Source organism: Camelus dromedarius, chromosome 21 (assembly GCF_036321535.1).
Source record: "Camelus dromedarius isolate mCamDro1 chromosome 21, mCamDro1.pat, whole genome shotgun sequence".
Classification (NCBI taxonomy): domain Eukaryota; kingdom Metazoa; phylum Chordata; class Mammalia; order Artiodactyla; family Camelidae; genus Camelus; species Camelus dromedarius.
Window position 1 is genome coordinate 14,041,742 of NC_087456.1, and position 17,771 is coordinate 14,059,512.

Consider the following 17,771-nt stretch of genomic DNA (forward strand, 5'->3'; position numbering starts at 1 on the left):
GCTCTTGGAGGTCGCCGCCATCACCATCTCCATTCACAGATGAAGAAACAGGAGGCTACCCAAGATTACATAGCTCAGCGGTGGCAGAGCCAGCATTCAAACTCAGGCAGCTCACACTCCTAGCAACTAAACTCTGCTGTTTCTCCATGTGCTTATTTTTTAAATATAAGAATTAGCCATAATTACATTGTTTTAGCTATTTGTCTCTTTTTTTTTAAAACTTTTTTTTTATTGAGTTATATCTTTTTACAATGTTGTGTCAAATTCCAGTGTAGAGCACAATTTGTCTCTTAATCTAGGTCAGTGATTTTTCAAACCATGTTGGGGGTGGGTGGGGAGGGCACAGGGAGATGGGGCTCCAGATACCCATCCCCTTTCAGCAAATAGAAGAGTGACATTTTATATATTGATGTTCCACTTAAGATTTCATTTGGGGAGAAGGAAAAGAGTGAAACTCACTGATCCAAATATATTGTAACTATAATATCAGAGTTCTAATTCTCTGAGCCTTCTGCACCTCCTGGGTCTCTTCCTTAACAGAGTTCCCAGCGAGAAATGCTCTGAACTTTTTAAAAACAATTCAATTATTTTTTCCCTCTTGTCAGGTTATTGTTATGTATACTTTATTAGCATCTCTGTTCCTCCTGTCACCCCAACCCCCACCCTTCTTCAGCTATTTAGTTCTTTTCCTAAAACCCAAGGTGATCATGTCCTGCTTCACCCTGAAATCCTCTGATGGCTTTCCATCTCAAGGCAGTGTTTTATTCCCCAAACGATTCAAAGTGGATTCACCTGAAGGCTAAAATAATTGTGAAACACTGAGCTCAACACATTTCTTTTTTAACTGCAGAACTTATGGGAGTGTTTCCCAAAGCATCTCACCACAGCCCCTTTGTCTGCCACTACACATCCCTCGGGAATTAGAATGGAGGAGTCAAGCTACCTGGGTTTGAGCCAGCCCAGGGAACGCACTGTGCTCCCCCATCCATACAATGCTGACAGCAAGAGTCGCCACCTTACAGTCTTATAAACATTAAATGAGTTGATACATGAAAAGTGCTCAGCACAATATGTGGTACATTTAAAGGTGGAGATTATTTTAACTATTTTTGTGATACATTTTAGAAACAAATCTACAGAAGCTAGTTAAAACTCCTTAGCCAGCTACTTCAAACCCTTCAAATACAGGCTCTGCCTACCCATCCACATTCCTCCCCTCTCCGCCACAACCCCAGCACACTCAGACAAACACACACACACACACACACACACACACGCACATGCGTGCGCGCGCACACACACACACACACACACACAGCCCCCAATGCAAAATGAACTCTGCCCTTCTCTGAAAATTCCATGTTCCTTCCCGTTTCTGTGCCTCAGCACGGGTTGTTCCCTTTGCTTTGTTTCTTGTTTTTCCTATTCTCCAGGGTTTCTGGGAGCAGGGACCCTGTCATATTCAGCTTCCCCAGGGGATGGCTGTCTGCTGACCGTGTGAGACAGGCCTGGGTGCTCTGGATACTCTCTGAAGTGGCAGTACATCAGTGCATTCAAAACCAGATTTGAATCTCAAGAAGTCTTCCATATGGATACATGTCATTACACGTTTGTCAAAAGCCACAGAGTGTACAACACCAAGGGTGGGCCCTACTGTAAACTGTGCACTTTGAATGACGAGTGTCAATGAGTGTTCATCAACTGTAACAAGTGTAACACTCTGGGGGGGTGCTGACAGCGGGGCAGGAGGTATGTGGACCCCCTGTGCTTTCCGTTCAAGTCTGCTGTAAACCTAAAACTGCTTTAAAAAATAAAATCTATTTTTAAGTTATCTAACAAAACACAAACTGTCATTAATGTAGGTTAGAACCTAAATCAAAATTAATTTTCCTTTCCTAATATAAAGCTATGATCAAGTTTAGGATACATTTAAACTAGAGAAAACTTTTTTTTTCTTTTCATTCATTCCTGAGCTATTTACTGAGACTCAACTACCTGGCCAGCCTTCTTGGACAAGAATGGGCCACCAACATAATGTTGTTTATTTTTTTCTACACACATATTTACATGCATATGTATAAATAAATGTGTATTTTAATGGAAGTACTGGGGATTGAACCCAGGGCCGCGTGCAAGCTAAGCATGCGCACTATCACTATACACTATACCCACCCCACTCTGCCACCTGAACACTTCTAATGGCAAAGCAAAAGACTCACCATACTGTCTTCCAAGCCTTCATAAAAGACTAAATGTTTTGTTTTATTTCAGATGGAGTTTTACTTTCTCCTTTAAAGCACCATCAGCCCTGTCTGGAAAAATGACCCACTTACAAAGTCAAGTGAGTGAGGCAGACCCTGCGGTCACCCCTCCCACTTGTGCTCTTGGGTGGAGATCTCATTCCTCCTCAAGGTGTGTGTGGGCGAAGAACAAAGTGTTAGATTGCTCTATCTCATCCTTCAATTCAAAAGTTTCTATAGGATTGTTTCACAAAAGGCCGTACCTTCCATGTGATCTGTCACAGAATGAAAGCGTAAAACCAAAAAAAAAAAAAGGTGATTTGCTCTGATGTGGATGCACCTGTTTAAGAGCATGTCAAAATAAAGCCAGCATTAAACGCAAACCCCGCCTTAGCATTAGAAGATCAATCACCCTGCCACACACACTTGACAGCAGAATCTGGACTTCACGGCTTTATCCTTTGTGACAAAGCAGTTTGGGATAATCCCGGGTTGATCTTTGCCCTCTCACTGGGAGAAACAATAGTCTGCTGAAAGTTAAGTATTATCACACACATCTCCAGACACCCCTCACCTTGCACCCTGCACTCTTGCTCTACCTGGGGACTCCCAGAGATGCCTTCTCAGCCCCCACAGTGGTGCCTGATTCTTGGACCCCCTTGGATCTTCAAAAATCCAGTTCTCTATGCTCAGAATGACCTGTCTTCTTTTCCACCTGCTGAATTCCTATGTATCATTCAAGTTCCTGTTCAAAGTGTGGTCTCTGTTCATCTTTCACTGAGGCTCCCTCTCCCCTGGCTAGGGCTGCAGTGTTCAGTGGGGCAGGCTGGGCACTGCACAACTCTAAAGAGAGCCCCTGCCTTTCAAGCCTGCCCCTGCATTGCATTTGAGTGTGGATCACACTCAATCTTAGCTGGTTTTTACTTGCTGGATTCCCCTACTAGTCAGTGCATCTCTTGAAGGCAAAATTAAAAGTTATTTACCTTAGTTTCACCGAGTCCTAAAACAGTGTTTGGAACATTGCAGTTGTTCCATATTTTCTTCAATGAAAAAATGTTTTTTAAAACTCTGAAACTGGAACAATTATAAGTTATTAGACATAGCACTATATATTTGACATACTATGTCTCTGAGTATTTACAACAGCCCTATAAGGTAAATAAGGTGAATATCATTATTCCCATTTTATGGGTGAGAAAATTGATGTCCAGAGATGTTCAATAACCTCTCCGAGGTTACCTAACCAGTGACAGAACCATAACTTGCATCTAAGTCCAAGACTCCAAACCCTGCACTTAACACTACTTAACTACCACAACACTGCTTCCAATGCACGCAAAGAACACTTGGTCATCCTCATGTGGGTGGCAGGGAGCACTCAAAAGTGAAACCTCTGCATGTATTTTCAAATGATCTATAATAAAAATTTTAAGAATTTAGGCCAGCCTCCTGCCCAACTGACTACAGTATTAAGGGTTTTCCTTTATGCCAATACACATGTATGTTTAAATATGTGCATCCTCATGTGCTATGAATGAGCAAAAAAAAAAAAAAAAAAGAGTCAACCATCAACCAGTCAGGTCAGGACATTTCACACACTTATTCTATTGCATCAGCTACCAACCAAGCTACATGTATCTGTTGGACAGGACGATCTCCTCCAGGGGAAAATTAACTTCAAAGGAGGACCTGAACATGGAGACCCAGGTATAATCACGAAGACCAGTAGGAGACAGAAGCTTTCAGGTGGAATGGTCCCCCAGAGGGTAAGAGGAAGCCCTTTCCCGACCCCAGTTCCTCAGCGCAGATGGAAACAGGGTGGACCACGCGGGGTGAGGGAAGGAGACCAAACATGATCACTTCCAACAGGGACACAGCCCCTCTTCCCCATCACCCCGAGGACTGGGCAATGGTGTCACAGGGCCCAGGACAACACAGAGCTCCTCTTTGCCCTTGGGAAGGCTTGAACTCCGGGGCTCTGCAGGCATTTCAGCTCTGGCAACTGGTCAACCATGCCTCCTTGACTACCAGCCAACGAGGCCCACAGCTCTCAAGACACAAATGCTTGAGTGGGTTTCTCTCAAAAACCCCTTCTTCTGAATGTCTGCAGGACTGAAAAAAAGCAGGGCTTGCTTGTAACAAAGGGCACATTGCACTAGAGTCTCTTCTAAGGAGAGAGAACGTGACTGCCCTAATGGTCAACACTGGGTTTGCTTCAAGCCCAAAGAAAACGAGGGTCATGAGGAATCTTAACAGGAGTAAAATCCCCATTTCACAAGCTCCCACAAAAAAAGCCTTGCCAGCTATGTTTGCTTTAAATTCTTCTTCTTTTTTTCTTTTCCCTCTTTGAAGAGGAAAAGACAGAAACATAAAATAGAAGCAGCTGCTTCCACCCCACGTGTGGGAGTTCTCTCCTTGCTGCGCGCCGGAATGCCAAAGCCCCAGCCTCCCACTCAGTTGTGCTGAAGAGAGAAAACGACGTTAGCGAGGCGAGTCTCAATACAGGCTCCTCTTTGGCTAAAAGAACAGGGCAGCCGCCACCCACCATGCAAGCTCTAGAGGTGAAACTGTTTCCCTCAACATCAGAGTAGGTCTCAGGTTCCACCAGAAGCTGTTAAGATCGAGGCCACGCTAAGGATAACAGGATGCTTCTAAACCCAGTGGAGGCTGAAAAGACATGGCAAGTGCCAAGAGAAGGTGGCTGGTCCCGCAGGTGAGCTCTGGCCCATCCACCCACCATGCACGCACGCTTACCTCCCGCAATTCCAGCCTCTGGGCCACCGCCTCCAGACACTCCTGCCCCGTGCTCTCCACGGACAGCGTGCACTCAATAACGTTGCTGTCCAACAGGCGGATGCGGGTGACAAAGCAGTTCTTGCTCAGGACGTTGTAGCGCCGTGTCCGGCGGAGCTTCAGGCCGAAAGGCATGGCTCTGTGGCCCTCGGACGCTGCCTTCCTGTCCTGGCGCCCACGCCCCTGAGATGGCCTTAGCAGCTTCGTGACTGGGCGATGACACTACCACCCCTGATCCTCCAGGTGCGGAAAAAGGCTTCCATGCCCGGCGTGGCACTCCGGAGGGTCGCTGCAAACAAAAGCAGCAGCAAGGTCATCAGCTGGAGGGGAAGCCACAGGTATGACAGACTCCGTGTGCGTGCACGCGTGCACACACACACACACACACACACGCCTGATGGATGAACTTCTAGATTTAAGAAACAGCAAACTCTGTTGCTCCCAAGCACCTTGGCTGAGCCTGTGCATTTGACCTTATCTTATCTTACAAGGGAGATATGATAAGGCCCACTTTACAGCTAAGGAAACTGAGGTTCAGAGACATTTAAAGAACTCACCTAGCAATGCACGTGGGAAAGCCAGAATTCCAACCGATGTCTACACAACTAAAAGTCACATGCTTTTTTCACTGTACAATCCTGTCTGTTCAAGAAAGCACGAGTGGAATTTCAACACTTTTTTTAACTTCTAAATATATTATCTCATTTCAGCATCATTAACAACCCTCTAGTGTAGATGGTATGATCTCTATTTTACAGATGAAAAAAGTGGGGTTCCATGATTTAAGCAACTCACTCATCCTGAAATTAAAACCTTATCTTGTTCCTCCCTCTTTGCAATACTGCCTCTTTACTTTCATTAATGTTATTTGCCTTTATTTTTAATATTTGTAATTATTTCCTTATTAACTTTTTCTTATTTACCTCATTTACTTAGAATGGATAATGGACAATGCAGTAAATATGCATTTGATTATTAATTATAAATTAGTAATTAATTGTAAATTAGTAATTAATGAACTAGTCAACAATTTTCTACTTAAAAAATTTAATACATGAGTGCTTTAATGCACTTAAAATCACAACTTTTTTTTAATGAAAAAAAATTTGGGGGGGGATAATTAGATTTTTATTTATTTATCTATCTTTTTAATGGAGGTCCTGGGAATTGAACCCAGGACCTTGTGTATGCTGCGCATGTGCTCTACCACTGAGCTATACCCACGCCGCCTCACAATTCTTTTTTTCACTAAATATTTAGACAGATGTGGGGAAACATCCTACTATCATTTTGTTTCTTTACAAAACGCTTGATGCAAAAGGCCATCACCAAATTAGATAATTTCACTTACTAATAACGAAATTTGCTGATACCCTGGTGTCCTACCGAATGCCAGTGATGACATTATTGCCATGGAGAACACAAGAATAAAATAACAGCAACAATAGTGGCTTTACCATTCCACCCTGTGCCAGCGATGCTCTCACCACGAGGCTCGTTAAACTTATCTTCTGAAGAAGCCCAAAATGTCCACACAGCCTCTCTGTTCAACTTTCTGTTCATGAAGCGCAGAGGACCATCTCTTGCTCATATGACTGTTCTGTTATCTCAATTTCCTAAGCCTGGCAGCCTCTACACCCTTCATCCACAGACTCACCTCCGAGCCCCCTGACACTTGGATGGGCAAACAGAAATCATTACTTGTCAGAATTCCTGAATTAATAAATAAAATGGCTTCAATATTTAAAAACCACTCCCTGGCAGTACCCCAGGCCTCACAGAGGTTGTCAGGACACAACCCTACAACACAGCAAAACACACTCCCTCGACTCCCTCGGCCGGTCTTTGATGCCTGCCCTCGGCACATTCCTCAGCGTGACAGGTACGTGTTTTATGATGGCTTAAAATACATAAGCTGGAGACTCTGGCTTGGTAAAATGGATTAACATTTCTAAATCACTTTAGGTTGGCAGGGTATCATGTTTACCTCCAAGGTAGGCCAACCTGGTGATCTCCTGATCTCTGCAGAAAAAAAATATGGAGGGACACACCCAAAAAAGAAAGGAGTATCAGAGTTCAAATGCACAGCGCTCCAGAGTTTACTGCTCACACGTTCCCTCAACTTGCAGAAGCACAGGGCAGAAGACCCTGAGATTCAATTCCCATATTGAGGGAGCCTCAAACAGAAAAAAAAAATATCTGCTCTGTGGGCACAAGTCACATTTCTCATCCTGGGCTGGGTACTTACATCTGGGTGTGTCTCACCTTGAACACCTAGGAAAGAATGTGGTTGGCTGGGTGCACATTTATCCCGGCCACCACTAAAAACAACCCCTGCTACATACTCGACAGGACACAATTCACAACACAGTTAGTGAGAGAAAAAGCAAACTGCATGACAATGTGTAAGGATGATCACAGTTTTTATGACAAATAAACAAAAACACACAAATAAATGGGAAAGAATGTAAGTTCACCAAAATGACTATAATCTCAGGGCTGCGTAGTGGTGGTAGGAAATAAAACTCTTACTTGATATTTTATATATAGTCATCCCTCAGTATATGCAGGGAATTGGTTCCAGGACCCCCGCAGGTAACATAATTCAAGGATGCTCAATTCCCTCACATAAAATGCTGCGGTGTTTGCAAAGAACCTACCCCATATACTTTATTATCTCTGGATTACTTATAATACCTAATACAATGTAAATGCTATGTAAATAGTTGCTAGCATGGCAACTTCAAGTTTTGCTTTTTAGAACTTTCTGGAATTTGTTTTTTCAAAAATATTTTCGATCAAAGTTGTTGGTTGAATCTGCAGAAGTGAAACCCATGGATACAAAGGGCCAGTTGTATTTGTGAATGTTCTTAACATTTTGCAACTGCCTTATTTTTGTAAATAAAGATTAATTTAAAATACATTAGCTACAGAAAATAGTGTATCAGGTGCTTCATCTGACAGCCTGGCAATATATCACCTGGGAAATACCTATTTCAAGTTTTAAAGAACTTTTAAAATCTTCACTTTGCAAGACACTTGCCAGGTATGGTATTGACAAAAAGGCTGTAAGAAAACTGGTCTGGTCGCTCTAAAAGTCAACGTCATGAAACAAAAATTGAACAGGGGGGGATTGGAGGTGCGTTGCTCTATAGTAAGAAAAAGTCAGGAGTTACAAAAGCCAAATGCAATGTGTGAACCTTAATTAAACCCAGGCTGGAAAAAAAATTATAAAAGAGATGAGATCGTTAGGGAAATCTGAAATAGAGAGTAGAAAGAAGATGATATTAATGTATTATCCTTAATTTTCTTGGTTTTTTTAATAGTGGAATTGTGCTTATGTAGGAAAATTTCTCTAGGAGATGCCAGTGGTAGGGGTAAAGGCACACGCACCTGGCGGAAGGAGGGACAACTCCAATTGAGCTGTGTGGTTCTAAGAGCCAAAGTTTAATTTTAGGGAACAGAACGTGGGCAAACCTTGGTGCAGGAACCGGAGTCACCCAGGGAGACCTGCAGTGGGTGCCAAGTTACTTATCCTCTCCCAGCCTCAGTTTCCTCATCTACAAAGATAATCCCTACCCCAGGTGTGTGTGAGGAGTCAATGAGAAACATGTCCCTGGTGATCTTAGTAAGGGTAGGTGTGTTCCCTTCCTCTGCCCACCCCAACTCCCTGCAGCAGCTGGGTTTGCTCAAAGGACAGCAGAGCAGGTGTGAAAAGGACTTGGGTACCTCACCACCTTCTGTGGGCAAAGCCTTTCAAAAAGAAAAAAGGCGAAACAAAGAAGGTAAGAGTTTAACATGAAGCAATGACAGTTCCGTGGGGAAACTTGACCAAGAGGAACACTGAACCATGCATTCTCCCAGCACCGCTACCTTGTCATCTCCCAATCTCTGACATCTGGAGCAGAAAGGAACCAATTATTAGAGGAAATTTCCTGTTATGAGCCCATCCTCAATGGGTTAGCAGACTGTCACCTTCTCCTTATCTCAGTCAAGAACATGTGTCTGGTGTCAGCAACTGTTTTTGTTTTTGGGTTTTTTGGTAGAAAATTAATTCTCAGCTGACTTTGGTCTTATCATGCACTTGGCTGTATCTCTACAGCTGCTGGAGCATCCTGGTCTCTCCCACACTGGAGAAACCCCCAGAGGCATCTTGGCTCCCAGTTAGAATCTTAAAGGGAAAGATCTGTGTCAGATTCAGCCCTGTCGTCTCCTATAACCCTAAAGTGGAGCTCTGCACATGGCAGGAAGCTAAATAAATAGTTGTCATTGTGATGAATGAAAGAATGAATCCTGAAAATAGTTGAGTTTTTAACACCAAGGTAGGGTAGGGGCCTCCAGGTGACCTCAGAGACACTTGAGGAATTTGGAGCCTCAGACAGGACTGACTTCGGGGGACATAAGAGAGGCTTAAACTGTGGAGAAACAGGATGAGAAGTTATTCAGCTCACTGATGCTTTTTGGGGAAAAAAAATGGTACCCAGATTTCTGCAAGAACATTCCCACCACTCAGGTTTCCCTTCTCCAGCCCTTGAGGTGCCTCATGCTGGGGACCACGCGGTCTTGAAGACCAGAGAGATGCCATATCCTGTGGAAGTTCCTTACAAAACCTACAGTGGAACTACGGACAAGCTAGTGCTCCAGAGTGCCCGTGACTGCCGAAAGCAATTTGTTGGGATATTCGCTCTGTAAATACCACACTTTAAAGGTCTTTTATTGAATAGGCAACAGTGAGAGAGAACATACAGAAAGCTTCAAAGTCACTTCTAAAGCCACTCCTGAAGAGGCCATCAGGTTCCTCAAATCTCTAATATGCACATATCCATCCTTAACCATCAGCTGTGAATCTCCAGTACCTTGTACTTTTTTTTTCTAAACATCTTAATGAAAAACCTTCATGCTGAAAACACAAAGCAAAAACAGCTTTCTCATAATAAAGAAAAAATTGTTTGACTTCTTTAAATACAATGGGTAAAAAGTAGAGAGATCTTTCATAATCTCAACAAAATACAGCTTAATCTTCTTTCGTGAATGACCTGTACAGTTTCTAGAAAAACAAAAGACAGAACTTTAAAAATCCAAATCTTCAACATGATCGGCATACTTTCTCTCGATTTCCCACGCTATATTACATACACTTGCCTTTTTATTTTCCCCCTAAAGGTAAGTTCTGAAATCATGAGCAGAAGCTAACTGCTGTTCAGCCGCATTCTTTATTTACCAACAGTCCCTGGAATTTTTCCAGCATTCCAAATTATTACAACTCCCAAGCACACCTCACAGAACTATGTAACCCTGGTCTGGGTGTGAGAAAGGAAAAACTGATGTGACTCGCCCATCCTGTGTATAAACCTGCAGAAGGCACAGCTTGGTTTTGAAAAGTACTCTGCCATTTTCCTAAGGAGAGTTTAAAAAAAGGATGGGGTGAGAGGGGATGGGAAAGAAAGGAGGATTGAAAAGTTCCCTCTTAAAGAATAGCAGAAAAGGAGGTCCACTCTGTTCAGTGAAAAAATCATACCATCAGCTTCTACTTTAAATTTGATGTACATCCATTTAGCAAATCATTTTTAGCCAAGTAAAAATTCTGTGCAAGGTTTAAAACCCAAAGCTCTAACTTTTCATTACCAAGTAACTACAACAACAAAAGCAGAATGGTCACCTTTTAAAATCCTCCTATTTCTCTCCTGCTAACTCTTCAAAACTTCAGCAGTGAGATGTGTCCAAAAAAACACATTTTCCAACATTTCCGTGCATCAACCATGTACTTGACCTTTCAAGTTTTTCTTAAGCTGTATTTAAAGTGAGAAGAAAGCTTCTTGCTCTGGGACCTCATCACAGGTAGCTACATAGCAACCACATCTATGCAAAATATTGCTGACAAAGCCCTACGTCCAGCAACATACACTTTTGCTCGGGAAATAAAAAGTACCCTCACAGTTCATTTACTGTGACTTTATATGTATACCTTTATATAGTTTGCTTTTAGCCCTTCGCAGATGTAAGAGAGATAAGGAAAAGCGCCTTGACTGGGCATAAAATGGCAGTGAGGGAGGTGACAGGTCAGCCATGAAAATAAGCCCTCCATAGCACGGAAGGCTGTGTCAAGAACACCCAGGAGTAAATGGGAACAACGAAATAACACCCAGTGTTCTTGGGTTAAGAAGCAGAAAAATACATATATTCTTAAGCAGTCCCATTCACGGTGGTTAAAAACAAGAACAACAACAATGGTTCTTGAGAAGGAAAGCTTCCATCCCCTGGAATCACTTTTTTCCCTCAGCAAGTGGTTCCCTATCTTTCACTCCTCCTTTAACACTCGGAAGCAAACCAGTTCTATGACACATCAAAGGCTGCTATTTTTTACAGGGGAGGGGCCCTGCAGAAGGCAAGTCTGGGAAAACAAATAGTTGAAACCCCTTCCCCAAGTAAATGTTTAAAAAAATCATTTCCCCACCCCCTGCTTCGAGGATCACTGCCCTGAGGTTTCTAGAGAGACATGATCTGCCCACAAGAAGGACCTTAAAATGTGAACATTTCCATTTTTCACCTTCTTGAAACTTTTAAGGCATTCAAAGCACACCTTGAATATTTATAAATAAAATTAATATGTCGCCTGAGATTTGCTTAAAAGCAGCGGCGTGGGGGAGCTGCGTGGAGGTGGAGGGCAGCCGTGAGCTGACAGCTGCTGCTGGTGGGAGACGGGTATGTCAAGGCCCACATCGCTCTGCAGGTTTATGTCTGCTTGAAATGTTCCATATTAAAAAGGTTTTTTTTTTTTAATGAAGAAGTGTTTCTTAAATGGTACTGTGTAAAGTAACCTGGTAAAACAGGTAACAGTGCCCACTTTACAGAATGTGTTTTACAGAAAAAAGGGGTATTTTTCTCTTCATCCAAACCCCTCTTGCCCTTCCAAAATGAAAGTTGCATTTAACTAGATCAAATCAGCAGTAAGAATTTTTCATTTCATTTTTAAAAGATGGCAGGAAAAGTTCTTTTTACACGTAAAGGGACAAGTTGGATAAAATGCAGAGAGCACTCAACCAGGCGTAAGATAAGGGACTCTCCGCCGTCCCACCTGCACAATCAGCTGTATCAAAGTGCCTGACTCTGGCTTACTTCTCAAATGAGCTCACACTGTCTATTCACACCAGGAATGCTTTGTACTAAGAGACTCCGCCCTTCTTTAAGAGACCGTAGACTGCAACTCTCAATTCCAGTTCTTTGTGCTGTCAGTGTCTACACCCATGGTGATGTGTGTCCTGGAATGTCAGAGATAATCACAGCCAGGAACCGGAACGGGAGATTCCTGCAAGTGCCAGAACACCAAGAAGGCAGCAATGGTCACTTCCACGTTTAAAGGCGACGATGCTGAGCAGTATCTCCAGCAGCCCTCTGGGAGGGCTGCTCCTAGTGCCCCATTTCACAGACTAGGGCACTGAGGCTGCAGAGATTAAGAACTTGCCACCCAAGATCACATAGTTACTAATGACACTACCTGAACCACCATATTCTTACTCAGTGAACCCTTTTAATAACACCCAGAAAGCGGGTTGGAAACTCTGACCTGGTGATATAAAAATAACAATGACAAAAGCAAGCTACCACATTCCATAAGGAAGATGGCGAGATGCCACCTGCAGTCTGTCCCTGCTCACCCACCATGGACTTGACTCAGATATGGTGGAGGTGGACCCTGAGGCTGCTGACCCATTTTCAGCCCCCATCCCAGGGGCACAGCAGTTGGAGCGGGGTCCTGTCCGGGGCCACTGCACCTCCCAGCCCCAGTGCCTCTTACCTCCTAGGGTCCTGGCCCACGGTCTCTGCTGCGCGGTGGGGTAATCCTAGCACGACACGTACAACCTCTTCAAAAACCAATTTCAGAAACAATCGCAAGAGCAACCCAAGAGGTTTTCCACCCTGGTCATATGACTCACTTGTCGAAACAAAAGAAACTGGCTGAAGGTAAACACACCTTCAACTTGCTTCACCCTCCTCTGGGATGTGCGCCCTGAAGGGACAAAGCTGAAGGAGAGGGGCTCTTCGTGAGAGGCTGTTGCAAGTGATTCCCCCTCAGCCAAGTTTCCACACCTCCCTTTCCCCCGCTTCCTTCCTTCCTGAGTTCCCTCGACTTCCCTCACAAGTCCAGGGCTTTCGGGTGGGAGGACTCATCTGTGTAGCTTCCTCTCCAAACAGAAGCAGAGCAGCCAAGCATCCCCACCAACTCTCTCCCCCGGGTCTGTGCCTCCAGTGCCCAGCTGGTTGCCTGGCTTCTCCAGCCCCACCAGTGAGCCTCGCCCCAGTGTGGGGTCATTTCCACTCATGAACCACTTATAAGCTGTATCACCGTGGCTCCGAGCTGCCTCACTTTCTGCAATTATAACATGGGGGTGAAAAGAGTTGTTGGGAGGAATTACAGGCGTCGGTTCCGTAGAAAGCGCTGGCCCAGCTCCTGGCACGTGGCCGGGACTGCGTCTGTGTTTGCTCTCGCTGCCCTCAGTACTGTTGCTATTTCACTGAATATTGCAGAAAGCCCAGCGAAACACAGACTACCTGCTATGTCCCATGAGAGTAAAAGCCGCTTTCCAACAAGCTGATAGTTACAGAATGCTTAAGGTTAAGGCATTTCATCATAAGGAGGCAAACTGTGAATGCAGAACAAGCAACTACAGGTCGGCTGGTGGGGAACCGTGACAGGGTGCCCAGTGGGTTTCAGATGTGTGACCACTCCTGTGGGCAGGGATACAGTCAAGCGGGTTCTAGTGTTAGAATGCAACCACCTCTCCAGAGCCAAGATGCTGAATCAGGAGGTAGAAAGAATGAAAACAGGTATGAACTTGAACTAGTGTCAGCTGTTAAAGCGCTGCATAATCCTGACTGATGTAATCAGATGTTGATTACTAACGAGAGAAAACAAAGCTTCTAAACAGAAGGTCATGCGACACACACCTCCCTTCATGTGGAAAGAACTACATATGCCGTGTGCACACGCGCACGGCAAACCCACCATAACCATCTTTTCATCTCTTTGTCCCCTGCCTGGTAGACACACACACGCACGCACACATGCACACCCTAAGTGGGTACTTGGCAAAACTCATGTTGTACTAGGTAGTTCTCAGTGACATCACTCTTAGTAATGTCACTGCCTTTTCTTTAAAGGCATCTATGTACCTCTAACACAGTAACTTCACTGCTGTAAAAACAATCTGTTATCATACTACGATTCCTGTTACCATCGGTGACCTCAACCCTGAAGATTTTGGCAGTTGCCTGCATCAGTGCGGAGCAAGTCTGAGCTGGGGAGACAAGTTGCTGCACACGGGGGTGGCTCTTCCCCTGCGTGGTGGGGTGTCTACACCCTGGGGGGGTGAGCCCAGTGAGGGCCAGGAGGGCAGATGTCAAGTGCTTCAGTTCTCAAGTGGGACTCCTAGCTCTCAAAAACGGAACAACTTACACATGCACGATTTCTAACAAATTCATGTCTAATCAATGCAGCAAAGACTACACAGAGTAAAGCTCATTCCAGAGGCTCCCTCTGCTCTCCTGATTTATACTTCCGTTTCAAAATGTGAAGGATTTCAAATTTCCCTGGAAATAAATACTGTTTACTGAAATCTTTGTATATAGGTGGGGGGTGGGGGACAAGAAATCCCTGCGGGGAGAAAATGCATATCTGTTCTTCCACTAGATTGTAAGAGGGCAGGAACCAACTTTTGGAAGCCCAAATTCTTCTGCTGTATAAGTAACACATACTCTGATTCAGCATGCCACTTTGGGGAAACTAATTGGAACTAAAAGCAACAAATCTTAAGGATTATGTATAAAGCTGCTATAGCAAACATCTGAAGTAGAGAAGGGGTGGGGAGACTAAGAACAACCCACAGTAGAGTTATGTCCAAATAAATTCTGGCATAGCCACCTTATTTAGGGTATTATGCAGTTATTTAAAATTAGTAAAATCTGAACCTATGAACCTGTTAAAAATTCTCTAACTATTGGCTTGTTGGAAAAGTTGCAGAATAATACGTAAGGGGAAAACAAAGCCAAGCCAGTCATCTTGTGTGCGTTTGTTTATGCTTATATCAGTTTGAAGAAAGGTGCAGAATATTTCTATCCTCAGAGGGAAGACAGGGGCAGGAGGATATCTACTTTGTCTTTACTGTCTTTGGAGTTATTAATATTGTATTAGACAAAAAAAATTATTTTAAATCATTTAGCCTCTGCCTTTCCTAAATACTATTATACTACATATAAGGAAATACATACTATATACAGGGAAATTTGGAAGAAGTCTTCCTTCAGAAGTAGTATTGTATCAGCTATCACTCATCATTTCATCTGTAATATCATCTGAGTGATTACTATTTGCCAAAATTGTGCTGAAGACTTCTGCAGGTATCATATCATTTAATCATCACAATTCCAATTTACAGATAAGAAAACTGAGACGATATACCTGGCCAGTCCCAAAGCTGGCAGGTGGCAGAGGCTCCCTCCAAAGCCCAGCCTTTCACTATTAGATGATACTCTAAGGTGCGTATATACCACATATGCCCCCTTCATAATTATCAGTATTCAGAATGCTCTCTCACTAACTACATGACTTTCAGCATCATATAGAACCATACCTTGACTAAAAGCAAAAGAAAAACAAAAATCATGGGATCAAGCATTCCTTTTCAAAATTAGAAGTGATTAAAACCGCTTAAATCCTGGAACTTGTGTGAGTTTTCATTCTTTTGAATTATTAGGGTTAGAAATGTCATTCTTTTTCTACTTTAAAAATGTTAATAATCTTTAATATTTTGATTATAAATTCATTGTAAGAAAATTGGAAATTACAGGAAACTAAAAAGAAAAAGAAAAATCACTTATAATGTCATCACCCAGAGATAAATTTAACATTTTTGTATATTTTATCCCATTTCTTTAATTACATATATTTTAAATTTGTTTACATAGTTGGGGTTGTACAACATTGACATTTTTCATTCTTCCTGATTCCTACTTACTGTTTTCCCATATTATTGAAAAAAATTTTAAAACAAGTTTAAACAGTTGCATAATATTCTATGATACATAGATCAATGTTTATGTAACCATTCTTCAGTGCTGAAATGTTAGGTTGGTTCTGATTTTTCGCCATTGTTCAAAAAGATCTGCCTAGATCTCTGATCCTTTCTTGAGGGTAGATTCTAAAGAACAAGTGTTATCAAGTCAAAATCTGTACGTTTTTAGAAGTCTCATTGCATAGTCTTAAATTGATTCCCAAAGGACTGTCAAATGCAGGCACCATGACAGATTGCCATGACTTCCAATTCTTTATCAGTAAAATGACTGAAATACTGCATTTTCTTAAATACTTTAGTAAAAAGCTGCATAGTACAAAACAGAAAGGAATCAAACCTCGAGTCAAGGGAACTAAGGTTAAAGCTTTTTCTCTTACTGGGTTCCCTTCAGCATGACTCCCAAAAAGGCAGAAAAGTTTCAGTGAAGGAAAATTTCAACCCGAAAGGGAGACATCAAAGCCCCAAAGCCCCCACGTGACTGGAGGTCTGGGCAGCAGAACGCCTCCCAGTATCCAGTCTGCAGTAAATGGGATCCCTTTTCTCCAAAGCTGCCATGCTCTGCCACCTACTACAACTTCAGAAGCAGCAGTTCTAAGGACAGCTTTTGAGAAATAGAATACGTTGCCCTCCATCAAGTGGTAACTATGGAAATTACTTGGCCTGAACATCAAATGACCGTACTTCCTTATATTTATATATCATTTCCTCAAAAACTATTATTCACTCAGCACAGACTACTGATTGTGGGAAATCCCAAAGAACAAGTAAAGACACCCTCTCTGCCTCCCGAGTCGTAGAAAATGCTAGGTCAGGGTAAAAACCAAGAGCAGAAGATACACTAGGCAGCTGGGAAGAGATTCGTCCAGACAGAGCAAGGGCAAGAGGGAAACAAGGAGTAGATGAAAATGTACACTGACCATCTGGAGACAGTTCCAGGGCTCAAGATAACCTGTAAAAGGTAGAAAGGGGAATGACAAAGGCTCGTGGCTCAAGAAGAGCTTCAAGTATGGTGAGGTTTCAGCTGAAGGTTATCTCCAAGATCAACCTTATTTCACATAAACAGTATTTGAGACAGAAGCAATGCAAGGAGCGAACAAATACAGCACAAGATAGGAATCAGAATTTAAACATTCTAGTGATCTTATTAGCACGTGATAGTTTGAAACTGTTCCAATTAATCAAACACCGGAGCCATAGTCATTAGCTCTCAAGAGCACTGCCGCACTTGAGAACGACTGGTAAATGAAGACCTTCATGTAGCCACTAAAACAGGCAACAGTGTAGCATGAAGATTCCATTCTACTGCGGTTCCTGGACACTCTCAAAGGAGCGTGAACTGATTTGGAAAAAATGTAAAGGCACTTAGCCACTTATACACTAAGTTAGAACTTTTATGACGGTGGCTAACCACATCAAAGAAAAATTACCCAAGGTGACCATATTGCAGTAACTCATTCCAGGAACAATCTTCTCTGTGTTGAAATTTCGACTTTGTAAAATAGACTTAAATCTTTCCTTCTAATTTTATCTATTCTCTCTTACAGTCTTTCATCTTAAAAAAGGCAACTGGGAACCATCATCTCTGTACCTTCAAATGTTTAACTCTCTCATTCACTGCCTCAGATTCTCCAACTTAAATAATCCTACTTTTCTTACCTTCTCTTTTTAG

The 17,771-nt window shown here is 42.9% G+C and overlaps 1 protein-coding gene across 1 annotated transcript in view; it reads right to left on the reverse strand.

The window, feature by feature from the left end:
- Window positions 1-17,771, reverse strand: part of PTPN14 (protein tyrosine phosphatase non-receptor type 14) — a 153,878-nt gene that overhangs the window by 83,833 nt on the left and 52,274 nt on the right. The window contains exon 2 of the mRNA XM_031438582.2: window positions 4,995-5,322. Within this exon, the coding sequence (XP_031294442.2) occupies window positions 4,995-5,168 (174 nt within the window). The 5' untranslated portion in view covers window positions 5,169-5,322. The remainder of the gene's footprint in view (window positions 1-4,994; window positions 5,323-17,771) is intronic.